The 17,318-nt window shown below is 41.3% G+C and overlaps 1 protein-coding gene across 1 annotated transcript in view; it reads left to right on the forward strand.

The window, feature by feature from the left end:
• PLB1 (phospholipase B1) overlaps nt 1-11,178 on the forward strand; it is a 79,248-nt gene extending 68,070 nt beyond the window's left edge. The window contains exons 52-58 of the mRNA XM_051782849.1: nt 608-673; nt 1,223-1,317; nt 2,414-2,495; nt 3,816-3,920; nt 4,991-5,086; nt 8,633-8,707; nt 9,188-11,178. Of these exons, the coding sequence (XP_051638809.1) occupies nt 608-673; nt 1,223-1,317; nt 2,414-2,495; nt 3,816-3,920; nt 4,991-5,086; nt 8,633-8,707; nt 9,188-9,409 (741 nt within the window). The 3' untranslated portion in view covers nt 9,410-11,178. The remainder of the gene's footprint in view (nt 1-607; nt 674-1,222; nt 1,318-2,413; nt 2,496-3,815; nt 3,921-4,990; nt 5,087-8,632; nt 8,708-9,187) is intronic.
• The last annotated feature ends 6,140 nt before the right edge of the window (nt 11,179-17,318 follow it).

A 17,318-nucleotide genomic window follows, 5' to 3' on the forward strand; every position in this document is an offset into this window, starting at 1 on the left:
ATAGAGAAAAAGATGTCTTTTCTCTAGCTATCTGTGGTCATTCCCTCTGAAACAGTCTATGTGACACAGACTGGAGGTCTGGACCCCAGCTTATTGAAATGACCAGGCACTGTTCTCTGTTTTGCTCTTTTTCCTTTACAGGCTGCTGCCTGAAGCCTTTGTCCCCTCAACTTCACCTCTATAACTATAGTTACAAAGTTGTTTTGCTTATGGGTTTTGTGGGGCCTGACTGCCTTCATCTCAATTTCCCCAGATTGGCAGTTTGGGAAAAAAGGTATCATTCTATTCATAAGGCAATCAAATCTGTTCTGGGTCACATAAAAGACAACACAAAATCTAAAGATGTGATCTATATAGTCATTCTTCAGGGAAAGATTCTGCCAAGGTAATTTAGGATTTTCTGCAGGGATTTGGGCAATATATTAGTGACATAGAAACACAAGCACTATATAACCTCTGTACGTGTGGCAATAAGTTTCTTGATCTGAAAATACATTTACCAAAAAAGGAAAAAGGAACAGTGAGTTGGTATATCTTCTCATGGATCACCTTCTTGGTTCCTGAAAAAAAGACTGATCCAATTTTTTGTTCTTTCTTTTTAACATAGGAAACCAATTCAGTGCAAAAGTATGTAAAGCACCTTCAGGACACTCTGGATATTTTCTATGAGGAGGTAAGCTTTTAAGATATCCTAGCAAACTATGTTCCTGGCAAGCACACTGACGTTTTTTCCACCTCTGGTAGACTGTCAGTGATTATGTTTCATACAAGGTCATCTTTCAAATAGCTGGAGTCATACTGCTCCTCAGTGCTGCATTTCAACAACTGTATTAGCTAATGCCCTGAGAAAGCAGGCTGCAGTTTCAGGAAAAGTGTGTTTCGCAGTACTTGTTCTGTGAACAAAACATACATGATCCTACTGCCAGTTTTGGTGACTAAACCAACCCTTACACAGTTTCATCTGCCTTTGAGCAAATGGAAATGTCCCAGGGAGTGAAGCAGCATTTCAGCTAGTTTGTACTAGCTGCTGGAATTTTTTTTTGGCTGACATCCACTGTGTGTGCCCCTCCCCTTCTCTTTATACATCATCCTTTCACATGCCATTGGCTGCAGTCAGTGCAGTTTGCACTGACTCCCTGACCTACAGATGGCACTTCTTGCTCCCTTTGTAGTGGTATCATGTTCTGTTATTTGGTATGTCTGGTTATTATAATCCTTGCAGCTCCCAAGAGTCTTTATCAACATGGTGGAGATGCTAGAGTTTTCTGGACTGCGTCAGATCACAGCAAGCTCTTCAGGGTGTGCTTTGACAGCAAAGTAAGTGAGCAAAACAGGTCTTTGCCTTTAAAGTGATAATTTTTTGGCTCAATCTCAATTTCTACAGTAGGTATCCACACTGAACTTTCCAAGCTACTTGCATTGCAGCCTTTACCTGATGCACTAGTTCCCATCAACTTCCTATGACTTCTTCCAGTACTTCACCTAAAAGGCATGCACCTGTAGATAGTGGAGTTATCACTTCTCAGCTCTAAGGCAGCATGTCACAGCACAAGTCAACATGTAACTGTTGTACCACTGAATTTCAAAGCCTTTTTTGCCCAGCAGCATAGGCTGACATCCCTGATGCCTCTCCTTGTACCCAGTGCTGCGTTACCTGTGGCGCAGGCTGGGCTGCACACAGCAGAGTGCACAACAGGGAACAGCTTTTCACACCTAATGGAGGACACCAAAATCCTACCTCAAAGAAGGTTGAGGGTCTCATTTTGGAAAGCAGCAGTGCCTTTACAGGAGCCAGAACGGACATGAAAAGGCTCTTTAATCTAGCAGAGAAAGGTATAACAAAGGCCAGTAGTTGGAAGCTGATGCCGAATGAATTCAGATGAAGTTAGGCACAGATTTTTAATAATACAAGTGATTAACTACTGGAACACACTAGAAGGGAAAATAACAAATTGACTGTCTTGCTTGATGTCTTCATATTCATTCCAAGCACATTCTTAGAGGATGCGTTTCAGTGAAGCACGAGTTATTACCTCTTAATATAGGAGTAACAAAACAAAACACAGTGATTCAAGGACTCAGACTACATGAACAATTTGTCTTTTTCAGCTTTAAACTTCAACATCTGAAGATCTGCTGTAAGCTTATTTGTAGGGTGTGGTTTTTTGTGTTTGACTCAAGAATTGTGGATCTCACAGCTTTTACCAGCTGTGACAGGTGTTCATTTTGAACAGTCAGTAGGGATTTTTTTCTGAAATATCTGTCCATTTCTAAGCCAATGAGGTTGTTCTCCCTCTACATGTGAGCTTTGAGCGCCCATCCTGAGCTTCTTGATGTGAAGCACACACTGCTGAAGAACTGCAAATAAGCTATTCAAGACTGGCTTTTAATTCTAGTATTTCTTTCATTGAAGGGAAATTTGTCCATGTTTCTTAAACCCTGAGGAAAATTCTCCTGAACTACAAGAAATTAAAAGAGTTAACAGAGATTTTCAGGTAATACTTTGATTCTGTAACTGGTCATCTTCACTTGTGTCTCTTTATATTGCTTCTCTCACTACCCTTCCTCTCATGCATATCCTCAGCAGGATAGAGAGAGGTAACCTGGAAATAGCTTGGATACAGCCTAATCAAAACTCTACCCAGATAATCAGATAGTAGCAGTCCAAGTCTTTCCACGTTTCCTAATGATTTGTCCTCGGTTCTGAGCTGGATGCAGATCAAGACCATTTATGTTTCCAGCTGCTGTTTCAACAGCTGAGAAGGAGTTAGTGATGATGGCTGCTTTGCTGATATGTGTTTGCCTGTTATGAACCCAAAGAATAGCTCACATGAATTAACATGTCATTGCAAGAGTGACAAATTACCCTGCATCAGTTGCTTTGTGGTTACCTTTAGCAGAAAAAAATAACTAAACCAACCATGGGTCAGCTTGCTATCTGAGAGTAACTGTTCACGGCCTCAAGCATAAGATTGACTCAAAATTAAGAGGCTATAAATAGCTATTGGAGTGGAAGCTTTTTCCATTGATGTTCTATGAATACAGGAATCACTGTATCAGATCACATTGAGTTATCCAGTCCTCCATTCTGGCTCTGGCAGCAGATGTTGTCCAGTGAATCTGACAAAGCTCAAAAAATTCAAAAAAATGGATAGTGCTAGTATAAGCCTACTAGAGGGGTCATTTTCCTTAACTATGGAAGTGGGATCAGGAATGTTTTGAGATATGATCAGGAGCACTACAGTTTATACCCATAAGATGGCAAGTAATAATGAGATGGGGTTTTTTGTCCATCTCAATGTCTGTGACCATAGTTTTTGAAAGTGGCAGGTAATTCTTCAGTGTTTAAGTTTTATTTTAATTCAAGCACACCTTTCTGGAAAATCAAATGCACTTCAGCCTCAGGTTGGCATTCTGAACTCATTTGTCACATCTAAAAATTTTGGTCTTATTCCTTTTTTATAATTCTTTGTAAATTTTAATCTCATTGCAGTTGTGTAGCATTGGTTTCTATGAGTAAGGATTGAAAAACTTTTTTCCTTTTTTTCTTTTAATTAAGCAGCTTTATTAATGTTTTTATATTTGTTTGAATTAACTCAGCTTCTGTGCGTTTTCCTCATGAAAATCTCTTGATGAACCAAATTGTTTTCTTAGCCATTTTCTCGACTGCTTTATAACATTTAACTGGATTTATACTAATAATTCACGGCTTCCTACACTGAAAGAAGTGTAATATGCATGTTTTTGATGGCTGACAAATCCAAGATGAGCCTTGCAAGTAACTTTTCTGTTTCCAATAATTACACTCTGTACAGGCTGAAGCCTTGCAGCTGATCAACAGTGGTCGGTATGAAAACCGTGAGGACTTTGCTGTTGTCACACAGCCGTTTTTCCGAAACACCTTGTTGCCCCTGGATAGCGTGAGTCCTGTTTTTCTTTCCCATTATGTAAGGGCCAGTGTCTTGATTTCTTTTAAGTCAGTAAGATCCATGCCACAAGGACTATGTTTTCTTCTCTTTGCACAGTCTAGCAGCACAGGGTGGAACCTGTGATAAGAGGTGACAGAGGAGAAGACAAGGAAAGACTGTGCTGCCTGTGAATCAAAACAGCTTTAGGAAACATTCATAGTTGTGTACACATTAAACCTAGGCACTCTGTCTCCCTCTAAACTGCATGTTGCTTCCCCTGTTGAGGGGGTTGATTGGCACTCAATTTTCTTCTCATCTAGGTTATGGAATATGTTCAGGATTTCTCCAAATGGAGACCAGCACTTGAATGCCTGACTCATTCCAACCTGGAAACAGGAAACAGCCTTTGAAACCAAACACTGATTCTCCTTCTTTTCTCCAGCCTTAGTATTATGTATGCTGAGTAGTTAAGGATACAAATATTCAGCATGAATCCTGGTCAAAACCACCCAGTTTTGCATAATACTAATCTTTTTGTCATACCATCCTCGTTCTTTTCTGTCAGCCTTCAAGTTTGAACAATGGTCACCATACAGGTATTGATGAGGTGAGGCAAATTCCTCCTAAGACATACATTTGCCACAGCTGGATAAGCCCACCATTTTTATTGTTGCCTGAAATTCAGTAGAAATTTCAACACCTGAAAGGTTGTAAGTCTGAGTTATGGAAGTTTAAAAAGCCATAATAAGTAGTTTTCTATCAGTTCTGTACAAAGTGGAGTGTGGGTCAATGGCAGTGTAACAGCTGTGACTGTTGTTTAAAGAGAAGTTTAGTTTTGCTATGAAAATTGCTGTGTGAAATTGAGCAAGCTGTGTTACACAGGAGGTCTCAAGGTGCAGTAATCATCCCTCAGTTAGGACTACCTAAGTTGATTTGTAGTGTCAAAATATGAACATATTACCTTTAGGAAGATAACCAAAATTGTGAAGCGGGTATACCAAGTACAGTACAATATGAGATATAATATGGCAGATCTCAAAGATTGAAATGTGCTGAGAAATACATTTTTGCTTTTATTGCAGACCAGCAGGCCAGATCTGAGTTTCTTTGCTGCAGACTGCTTTCATTTCAGCGTAAGAGGCTATGCTGAGATGGCCATGGCTCTCTGGAATAATATGGTAAGAGGCTACCAGCCAGTTCCCTATGTGATTGTGGTAGCAGTCCCTACAAAGATCATGATAAAGGTGTCTGAAACAAAAGAGCAAGGAAGACATAACATTTATATCCTAACAAGGGGGGGGCTGCTCAATTTTAAGACTCTTTTCAGTCTGCATTGCTTAGGAACACAATCCAAAGTGATCATGTTGCATGAAACAGTGTAGGTCTTTGCTCATTCAAAATGAGAAATCCTGAGAGTCTTAAGGTAAGAGAAAATTCCTTTGTGATTTGGTAAATAACTTGCATTAAAGCAAAAAGCAGCCTAGTTAAACATTCGGTCCTGTAGGTTTTCTGAAAATGTCTGTTCAATGAGCTTGCCCCTCTTCAGTGAATTCTGTAACATTTAACAGGAAAACATATATGTGACTGAATATTTGCTGCCATTAATAGTGTGGACATGTTGTACCACCCACTCCAGTATCTGAGATAACTCTAGTAGAGTCACTGAAACTAACGGGGGGCTCATCAAAACTGTGATGCCTCTTCTTGTAGTCACATTCCTTCCGTCATTTTGGGGAAAATGATAGCTTTTTAACAGCATTGGAAGAGTGTGTAACAGGCACATGCTAGACTTGATAACTCCAAGATCACAGTTGCTTTCAGAAACATGCTGGAAGGAAGACTATGGTGTTTTCATGCCACAGCAACATTTACTCCTCTTGTCTCATAAACACCAGTACCCCAATACATCATGCAAGCAGAAATCCTGTATCCTGGTTTGTACAAGAAACAACCATAAATGGAGGGGAAATTTTTTCCATTGAAGTAAAAGTTTTAGCAAGATAAGAAACTTACAGGATACCCCAGAATAAGCTGGAGCATAAGGACTGGGAAACACAGGGCAGAAATCTTGCAGTTGCCCAGTATGGCATAAGGAGCTGTAGGCTCAGGGTTATAGAAAGCAGTGGACATACAATGCACACATGCACTCGGAATAATCGATTTGTGCACATGCAGCAAATCTGCCTGTTTTCCATCAGCCTTCCCTGTATGGGACTCCAGATGACAGCAGGGTGGTAGGCTTCACTGTGTTTCATAGCTTAAACAGGGCTAATGGTGGCCCAGAAATCCCAGGCAAACATAGAAAAAAATTGAAAAAATGTAGAAAAAATTGAAAAAACGTAGAAAAAATTGAGTATGGCTGAAGGTTTCAAGAAGAAAAAAGATGATATCTGGACATATGGTAGCCTTAAATTGGGTTTCTGTTGCCATGTGGTATTCCTATTGGCCATTACTCATTGCTGAATCACCATCAGTCTTTTTTTCTCTATGCCATCGGAGTTTTATTCTGTCCAGACTGTCACTCAATTCCTACGCATGTAAGGATATTGACAGAAGGCTTTCTACTGCAGGAGGGATCAGTGTCCTACTGATGTGAAGCATAACTATTCCCTCCCGCAGGGATCTGTTGGTGTATGCCAACTGAAGATATTACTGTTTACTATTTAAATCTGGTTCTTGTAACACATCCCTGCTTTTCACTTGCAGTCCATGTACGGAAAGGCTGTGCAAGCTTACAGTAAGGCTGTATTGTTTCCCTGTTCCCTGAAAAGCTCGGCAGGCTGTAGCCTTATGGCCAAATGACATGGATTCTTGTTAGTACACATAAAGGGCCAAACTGTGCCTGGCCACTGTGTGGGTATACAGGGATCGGAATGGCTTAAGGAGTCTATCCCTCACCATGATGTTCTTTGCCCCTTTTGCTTTGTGCGAAGCCAAGCGTGCTCCTGCTCTCTGAAGTCAGAGGACTCTCTAGTCCTAAGGGGCTTCCACTGGTCCCAAATCCACCTCTTCAGTTCTCTGGCCCAGGTGAAGGGCACATGGACTCTGTGTGTTTAGCTCGTGTTCTGCCTCCATGCTTGGCACGTGCTCTAGAGGAGCTGTGTGTTTCTTCGAGAAGTTGTCCTGTCCGCTCGTGGACTTGGGGTTACTGTCATCTTCAAAGCTCAGAAGCTAATGCTCCTGAAGAACAGATTGCATAGAGATGAAGTAAGCATGGATGGTTGCAGAATTTTGCACTTTATCATCTTTCATCTGGGCTCTGTGCCAGAATCCTTACCAAGTGCCCTGGCAAGGGAAGTGTTACAATTACCTACAAATAACCAGTCTCACGGCAGGCAGAATGCTACAAGACATGAGCCACACATCTTACCAACAACCACATCAGAATCTGAGCTGTTCTCTTTAAGATGAAACAAAACTAGCAGTTTCAGTCTTCACTACCTTAGCTGGTGGGCTGGCCAAGGGATTAGGACTCCCTTACATCACTAGACAAGTGATGTAAAAGTCCAGCAGGAACTCATAACCACCAGCAAAATCTGGCATTCTGTTTTGCTTCTCATCTTCTCTTCGCCAGTTAGCTTTCTTCCCTTCCCTAGTCATATTTTAATGTGGTTCATCTCTTTTTATTTTTCAGTCTGTACTACCTTCTTTCTTTTTTTCCCCTTTTTTTTTTAACTGAACTAGAGAGAGGAGGTATTCCCAGTATTTCCATATGGGAATCCTATGGACAGAAATTGTTTTTTTCCATGTTGTGTTGGGCTTGTTGCAGTATTGTTTCTTTTCAGCATACAGCTGACACTTTAATCCCTTGAGGACAGTAAATGCCTGTATGGACAATAGCAGAAGCAACAGCAGTCCTCTGTGCTATATTCCCTGAAGTGCTGGATGACAACTCTGCAGTTTCCTATGGGCCAGTCTTGAAGTCGTTACTTCAGGCATGTCCATACAACAATTGTAAACACTTCAGTTAACATGACTGAGCAAGCCTGTACTTGTTAGTTTAACTATGGTAACTGGTGGTATGTGCACTCCTAGCCAACCACAGCTGCTCTGCTATTAGCCTGGACATATTTTATGTTGAGTTTGAAATGGACTTGAGGTGAGCCTATGGTCAGCTATTGCAATTTAGCTGACAACAGATAATATAAAAGGCTCTATTTAACTCACTTCTTGCAATCTTGTGAACCCAGCCTCAGCTATAACTCCCAGGGAATTTCTTGTCTGAGTGAAGACTGCAAAGGTTGGCACCATCTCATTCTGTCTCTGCAACTCTACGTCATTTCTGAAGTCACTCACATCGCCATGACACCTAGGCATCTTTCTTTAAGTAATGTGCTAAGTAACATGTCTAACATCTATCATGTGGGGTTTTTTTCATTGTGGTTTATACTGCCATTTGAGATGTGCACATGGGAGAACCAGATATACAGTAAACCACCTTGTTTAGCAGAATATTTATGTGGTATTCAGAGTGATGCAAAAGGAGGAAAGGCTTCTCCTATTCCTTGCTTCCAAGGGAGTTTTTCTGCAGCCAGTGCATCAGATTCTCAATGTCTTCAGTTCATGAGGGTTAAAATGTTTGTGAACATTCCCATGCACCTTCTACCACATTTGTTCATTACTGCAAGCACCAAAAGATTGGATAAGAAGTTGTAACTGCCTAAGTTAAGAGAGTCTGAGAAGGAAAAAAATTCATCGTTTACTGTTGCTTTTCTCTTCTTCAGTTGGAGCCAGTTGGTGAAAAGCAGACTTACAACAACTTTACCTATGACAGATCAAAACTCAAGTGTCCAAACCCAGTAAGTAAAGGCCAAGGTGTCCTCTCCATTAATTACTTCTACTTTTCTCCTTTCTTCTCTTTAGTAAAGCTCTTTAAGAGAGTATGTTTGTGAAGGCTTTAAATAGCTGAAATATACTCCTATTTTGTTAGAGACAGAGAAATCTACTTAAGATTTAAGACCAAAAAATTATCCTCATTGCCAGTCGATTTAAGTCAGTTCTAATGAGTCTATGTATTTCCATTTGGTTGTCTGCAACAAGCAAATTAGGAAATGATGCCGTCACTCCTGATTCTGAGATGGCTCCTTTTTTTTTTGTTCTAGGAACAAAAAAGCAGGCAATAAAGCAGGAAAGAGTTTGGTCTAAGATAGAGAGAAGGCAGCAACAGCTGATTGTCTAAAGATCAACAATTCCTTTCTGGGAAGGTGTAGTGGCATATTGTTGGAATGCTGCCTGTTGAGTGATCTGTGGTCAATAAAACCTTTGCTCTCCCTTTGTAGGAGAAACCTTTTCTTTTCACACGGAGAAATAGTGGATTTGGAAATTCAGACCTCAGCTTGGAGAAATCTGAACCTTCAGTCCCCTACTGGGCTGTCATTGTGGCTGCAATAGCCGGAGTTCTGTTGGGTTCTTTACTCGTCTGCATTGTGTCACGAAGAAGAACCAAGAAGCCCCAACGTAAGACTGACATAGAAAAGAACATTAAAACAACCCCTCTATAACACAAGTCGAACAAACGTCTTTTTCTGGCTGCTCGTTGCTGTGACACAGAGTAGCAGAATAAAAAACCTGTTGGATATGAATGAAGCTTCTTGGTTGCCCAGGGATTTTTGGGCCCAATAATCTTAGTAAGAAATGTACTATAGAGTTGGCTTCTGCAGATCAGTCAGGTGGAGGATGAAGTTCTAAGTACATTGTGGTTTAACTCCAGCTGGCAAATAAGTACCACACAGCTGCTTGCTCACTCCCCCCACTCCCCCTCAGCGGGATGAAGAGGAGAACTGGAAAAAGGGTTATCTCAACACACGGGTTGAGATAAGAACAGTTTAATAACTGAAATAAAGTGAAATATAATAATAATAACTGTAGTGAAGTGGGAAATAACAAAAAAGAGGGAGGAGAATAAAACCCAAGAAAAACAAGTGACACACAATACAACTGTCATCACTCGCTGACTGATGCCCATCCCATCCCCAATCAGTCATTGGCTCCTCCTGCCCTTCTTCCCCAAGTTGATACTAAACGTGATGAATTATGGTATGGAATATTCATTTGGCCAGTTCAGGTCAGCTGTCCTAGCCTGGTTCCCTCCCAGCTTCTCGTGCTGGCAGAGCATGGGAAATTGGAAAGTCCTTGATTTAGAGTGAGCACTACTTAGCAACAACTAAAATATCGGTGTGTTATCAACATTATTCTTGTACTAAATCCAAGATGCAGCACTGAACCAGCTGCTAAGAAGATTATTAACTCTATCCCAGCTGAAACCAGGACAAAGTCTTAAAGCTTTTTCATCCTGGGGTGCAATTCTCTGTTTTGTGAATATTACTCAGGATGTCAATCGCTTGCACAAAGCAAGAAAACTTGTTAATGCATCTTGGCACCTTTATTATGCATCTGTCCTTTTGTCTTTTAAAACTATATTTAACATGTTAGATACAAGTCCATGATTGCAACCTGGTATTCCCCAATAGCAAGATGTGAGATAAATAGCAGCTGCAATTTCACATTAGATTCCAGCAAGACCATTGAGCTGAAGGTGCTAAGGTGATTCTACAGGGGCAAGTGTAATGCCTTTGAAACATCTTTAAGCCAGCTTCTGAGCAACTTGGATCATCCCACATGGCATCCCTGGTGCAGTGCTGGGCAGCAAAGATAAAATAACTGCACCCTCTCCACTGCCTTGGACTCCAGGCTCCATCCATCTGGGACTGGGTGTGAAACTGGGCCATGCCCATCACTTCTTCTCCTGGGTAAACAGCCCAAGGACAGGCCTGTACCTTGCTGCCCACCACTGTACGGCAGCTGGTTCCAGAATGACTTTTTCTATGATAAAGGAATTTCTTCACTGGCATGCAGTACAGGGTCTAAGCAAAAATGAGATACCTGCTTAGCCAGCCTCGCTTAGCATTTGTGTTCTGCTCAGGTCTCCCAGGTGGGAGACTCCATGGCTGTTCTCCAAGGAAGAACTTGCAAAGTTGGGGTTTTTTGTGTGGTTTTTTTTTTTTTTTTTTTTTTTTAAATTCTGATCAGGAGTTCAGAGATCATCTTTCCTGGAAATTAGATTTTCTTTGTTTTATATCTGCAGGGCAATTAATATAATCTGTTAGTACAAAAGATACTTCACAAGTTCCATGTGATCTTGTTTTCCTATATCTTCCTTATTTTCTGTGTCAAATACTTTACATTTCGCTTTTATTGAAGCCAAAGTGTGATTTGCACTGGTGCAGTTTTTTTGTGAAGTGCAATACATTTCCACTCTAAAAATACAAATGAGCAGAAATTTAAAATGTTTCCAAGAAGAAAGTGTTCTGGGGTTCCTAAATCTACTCATTTTGCATACAGAAGGTATTTAGACTCCTCTTTTTCCATTTCACTCCTGTCATTGTCCTTGCTAAGATAAAAAGATGTGGGTAGAGTACAAGTTATATAGTCAGGTTTCAGCAGCTGTAGCTCCATTCACCTCTTCTTTGATCTGCTCTCAAAGGTTGGGCTATTAATAGTAAGACTTTTATTTACCTAAGTCTTGTCCACAGATGTGTGCCTGGGAGATCTATGTGCAGCCAAAAATGCAAAACAACCGCTTTGCATCTTTTTCCAGTGCAGCACAGGCTGCTCTTCCTGTCCCTGTCTTCACTGTAGGTCATTAACTACTCCCTGATCTCCCAACTGATGATATTTATTTTGCTCAGTAAATGAAAACAAACACAGCCTCCAACTTGCAGGAGACAAGATTTACTGTGTTCCAGTCTGTTCTACAGCATCTATGTCTCAGACACATTGGAAAATAAACGCCTCACAAGTGAGGAATCTGAGCAAATATCCAGTGGATCAAGAAGGCCACAATCTCCTCTCATCCTTAAATGTTGTTCTTGTAACTCCTCTTCCCTACTGGGAGCTTGGATAGCCACTGCTCATACTGCTCTTGGCTTGAGAAGAAGTAAAAAGATAATAGTTCTCTGCAGAACCTTTCCCCAGTACTAGATGTTTCAAAGGAAACTCAAAACAGTAGTTCAGTGCTGATTGACCTTTTAAATCATGTGTGTAAGCAGGAAGTGGGGTAGGGGTCCTGGAGCATGAGTTGGAGCTACTGCAGTCTCTCACATCAGGTTTGTCCTGCCTAGAGATCGGTACAAGTGCATCCTGGGTTTCAGGTGGTGCCCCCTGCTAGAATAACTAAACATACCCTTTCCTCACTTAGAAAGCTAAATTTTGTTCTGAGCTTCTAAAAGCTAAAACATAAGTGCAGTTGGCTGAGAAGTGAAAGATGGCTCTTAGCTTAGTCACTATTCTGAAGGATTCTAGGGTGGAAATAATTCTTGTGCAGAAGCCTGGGTGATTCTGCTTTGGACTGTATATACTTAGTTCCCTGTAGTATGTAGCCCTGTAAGGAATGCTGCTTTTACTGATGCTTTTGGGAACTGAGAAGCCATCAAACTTAAATTATATTGGCTCTGTTCTGCTAATGTAACAGGAGACTTTTCCCCTAGTTTCTCTAGCTGTGGTGTAGCTTTAATGCAGTAGTACAGCAGGAGCTGGAGCAGGAACTGACGGGCTATGATTTTGTCTCTGGAAGTATCTTCTGGCATCTTTCTTCTGTAGACTGACGTATGTGATGAACTGACTGACACTTAAGAAAAAAAAAATCAAGAATCACACAGTTTGCAGCTGCTCCACGAGCAAAAATATTTCCCTGAAGATGTTCCTGCTGAGCATTCCCTCCATGCTTATTAAGCACAGGTAACATTAACCTGGAGTGAATGACAAATGATTAGGTCTGGATCTTTGACTGCATTCAGTATCACATTAAATCAAGAAGTAATCTCTACGTCTTATCTGTCAGTTGTCCATTCCTCCTTTTTTTTTGCCCTTGATTTCAAATGCCTTTCTGGCATTTTGCCTCAGTGGACTGCTGCATAGGCCAGATTGCCTACTGATGCACAAAAGAAGAGAGGCTTAGAAGGAACTTCAAGTTTGTAGGGAAAAATGCATGAAACAGATACAGATGCCATCTTAGCCCAGGATTTTGCTTTGGCCAGTAGTGGTCTTGCCCGTCACTGAGAAGCACCTCTTCTGTGTAAAGAGATTTTCTAACATTCTGAGAGAACAAGCTTTGTGAATGCTTCCTCTGGAGAAAAGCCACAGCTCAGCCTGCATGAGTGGTCACTGTCTAAAGGACCTTTGGGGGTTCTGGCCTTGCTATTCAGCTCAGGTTGTCACAAAGGATGTTGCGGGTAAATTTTGTGCTGTTCCCTGGCCTTAAGAAATAATCTGTTCTTCAAACAGGGAAGTGATGGAGCCTGACAAGTGTTGGCAAACATTTGCCTGCAGCTTCAGCAGTTCTGGAGCTTAAGTTCTGGCTGCCTTTTTTGCTGCTGATGGACTTTCTTCTTGTCATGGTAGAGTGTCTGTGTTTTGCTTTGTAAGGCCTAGGATCAGTTTGCCCCAAAATCCAGTTTAGGTGCCCAGAGAACTTAAGGAAAAGTGGAAAAATTCAGAAATCTGCGAGAATTTTGTGTGGCTTTGGAGATTGTTAAATATTTCCTCCAACCACCTTCTAGTTGGTGAGATGTGCTAATGACAAATGACGTCATTTTAACAGCTAGACAGTATGTAATTTCCTGGGACATCTGGGCAAGAATTTTGTTACTTTAAGAGGTATTTGGCTAAAATATTGAGGTGAAACAACCCCACCTGAAAAGAGGGGTATGGAAAAGCTCTGGATTTTTACAATTCTGCATTTGTGTGATTCATATTCCCTGAGGTATTTAAAAAATTTGCTATTAGAGGATCATAGGTTTGCAATGTTTGCTCTTTCCCCTCCCTTTTTTTAGAAGAAAGGTATCTGGGATTTTGGGACAAGCAAGACAAAAATCTATCCATAAAGTAGTTCATAAATTACTTAAATGAAACAAGTTTTTTGGGTATTATAGATCTTTAAGCATGACAGGAAGGGATGATCCTATGAACCATTGTGTTAAAACTAATTCTGTCCCAAGTTTGCTGCACCAGGGACCTGAGAAGCATCTCTAGCACTAGGAGTTTGTAACAAAAAAGGGAGTAGTGGAAGAAGGGAAAAAGGCTGGCACATATTAACCTAGAATATTCTCAGTATCTTCCTTGTAACTGTACTTGCCATCACTTTGCTTTGGTGGACACCAGAAGTTCCTCCATCTTTCTGAGATCAGTAGATTTCCCTTTTGCATTTTGAAACTCAACACTTTAAACACACACCTGAATAAGATTATTAACTTTAGCTGCTTTTCATGATACTCCTAGCACAGAGCAAAAATTGTCTGGGTTTGACTATTGGAGAGAACAGTAGGCCAAGGGAAAAGACAGAAAAAGCCCAGAGCTTGAGCAGTTTTAGAAAACAAATCAAATAAAACACAGATGAGCTTATTTAAGGGGTGGTTGGTACTACTCACTGGCTAAAAGTTGGAGGAAATTTCCCTGTCTTTCCATTTCTCTGTAACTGTCATTCATGACAAGGTTATAACTACATTAAGTTACATGGATTTTACTGAGAAAATTTCATTTGCTGAACTGTCTGGGTTTCCCTTATTGCAGGCCTTCAGCAGGATTTTTAGAAGTTGGGTATGGAAATGTCCTTCAGATGAAGTATGGGATCCATGAATGTGTTTCTGGGGTAGGGTGTTTGTAGTTTCCAGGCCTTCTGCTTCCTTACAAGGATTTAATAGTCCCTTTGGACTAGTGGTGCTGCAGGGACGAGGCTCACTGAGAGACAGTCAGGGATTTCTGCCACTGATCCGTGGGCTGATCATGGAGTGAGTTATTTCAGCTGGAGAAACCAATTTCCAAACCTCTGAGAGTGCTTTCTCACTGGTGTAAAATGATTATGGCTGTTAAGAAAAGGGGCCCGAGATCTTCAAAGTGTCTCTATCATAACCATCAAGGATTTTATAAAAATTCCTTTCAGTGTTAAAAATTAACCATGAAGGAAAACCCTTTAGCTACCATTTGTGTTGCTTAGGTGACTGGAAACACCACCTGAAGGCCCCAATGGGCTTTGGTTGTGACAGGAGATAATCCCCAAAGTGACAGTGGCCAAGGCTGCTCAGCAGTGGTTCAGTTTAACAACAGCAGGGGAGCTGGGCCTTGGGCATTCCAGAAAAATATGTTTAACACCTTCACAGTGTGTGGATGAGGCAGAAAATACTTCCTGTGTTCTTGCACCAACTCAGTTTTGCAGTCAGTACCTATGGTTAAAGACACAGGAATTGACTGGTTCAGCAGCTTTCCACCCACAAGGGATTTACCTGCACTTTCAAGGTTGCCCACAGGTATCCTCTGAATCAGCTTTCAGATCAAAGTAAAACACAGGAGTTAGGAATAAGTAGAGAGGACACAGCTTCTCTTGTAGATTAGACAACAGAAATTATGGGTGCATCTTTTGTAAGTTTCCAAGACTATCTTTCTGCTTGGCTCTCTCAGCAACCATCTTGTATAGCACAAACTTCAGCATAGACTTTGGGACCCTCAGAAGGCTTACCTGTCTGCAAGTAGACCCTCAGGGGCCTGGAGTGCAGCAGCTACTTAACATCTCACAGCAAAACTGAGTGACTTTATCAATCATGTAGTATCCCTGAGTATTTGTCCCAGACCCTCTGGGGATCTGAGGTGCTGACATACCTAGGCTGTGAATCCCAGACAGCCTCAGGTGGAAGGCGGACAGTGAGATGCTCACCATAGGCAAGAAAAAAATACATCTGGGTAGGGGTAAAAGCAGAACTTCAGGTGCTTTTTAAGTCCAAAACCAGAGTTCAGCATGTATTCTGAAGGAATGATATGGGACTTTGTGGAAGATAGTTAACAGGATTAGACATCTGTATTGCATCACTGCATCATCTACATAAGCTTCTTGTGCATCTGGGCTGAAAATTATACAAATGCCACTCAGCCTTTGACATAACATTTATCTATCACGTACTTGTTTTGTGGCATGAGCTGACCTTTTCCTACTGCTGCTCTTACTGCAGTAGTCAAACAATCTCTTCACCCTTTCCCCTATCTGAGACACCCTTTTGGTACAGCTGCCAGAAATCTCTGGTACAAGTTAAGTAAATAAGCCAGCATGGCAATTAGATCATTCCCCTGGCTGTTACGTATTCAACAACTAAATACTTATTGCCTTTGTTGAAGCATCATCTGAAGTATTTTACAAATATTTATGAGGGTTACTTGTGTCTCCTTACATTCTTGTGAGATAGCCTTATTATCCTCCAACTAAAGATGATGAAATTTATGTGCAGAAAGGTGAAATTATGTTCTCCAGGCTATGTGATGAGTCAGTGACTGAGCAGGAGATTAAACCCAGCAACCCTGGCTCCACAGACACAGCCCAGTTGTGTAACCACTGTTCAATTTACCACTCAATCACTAACACAGAGAGACTAGTGACTGTGCCAACTTTACTCCTGTTTTCCACCTTACCTTGAACGCAAATACAGCAAAACATCAGCAGTGTGTCCAAGGGGGGAGAGAGGGTTGGGGAGCAGCGAACTCTGCAGTGAGCAGGTCGCTGGGGTCTGCCCTGGTGCTCCATTTACACACGGGGCACTGAGCACTTGGCAGTGCTATGGTGGAGGCCCAGGCCGGGATTATCACAGGGTGGGGAATGGAGAGGAGAGGGAAATTCAGCGCTCTCCCATCATGCTCCCACTTGCATTACCCACACCCAGTAATTAGCTCACCACGTTCCACCTCCAGCCTGCAAGGTGCAACGCTGCAGGTTGCACCCTCTCCTCACCTACCTCTGAAGGGATCCTTGCACATTGAACAGAATAGGAAGAGGTAGGACTTTCTGGGATCTAATCTCAGACCTGTTTACATAGTGATGGTATGTCATTTAGAACAGAAGAAAAAAAGATCCTATTGAGACGAAATTAGGTTGCCAAAACGGAAATTTTGTCTTGTGTTGATTGTCTGTTTATCTTTCATTTTTTACTTGATGGAAGACAAATTATGGGGTAAAGTGGACCTAAAATGAAAATTTTCATTTCAGAATGTTATTTCAAAGGCTGTTTAGTTTCAGAATATTCAGCAATGCAGGATGTCTGACTTTTGGCTTATTTTCCAGGTGAAAGCATATAGTTGAAAAATATCAGTATTTGGAAACTTTTGATTTTTTTATATTGCCATCCTGACTTTTGAAATGAGAACTAACACTAAATCATGTCTGAGGAGAAAGAAAAGTTGTTTCTTTTGAATAGTTCCAGTAAATTCAAAATTGTTATTTCAGCGCTTGCAAGGCAGCTTCACTGCAGAGCTAACTCCTGTATTGATCAACATGAGCTGTCTGTACCAAATAGCTTTGCCAGCTATGGGAGTGACCACAGGCCAAAGCCACTGTTCTGCACAGTCATCATCCATGCTGCTTGACTGTACCAGTGT

This window comes from Manacus candei, unplaced genomic scaffold (assembly GCF_025592945.1).
Source record: "Manacus candei isolate 608988 ecotype Guabito, Panama unplaced genomic scaffold, ASM2559294v1 h1tg000017l, whole genome shotgun sequence".
NCBI lineage: Eukaryota > Metazoa > Chordata > Aves > Passeriformes > Pipridae > Manacus > Manacus candei.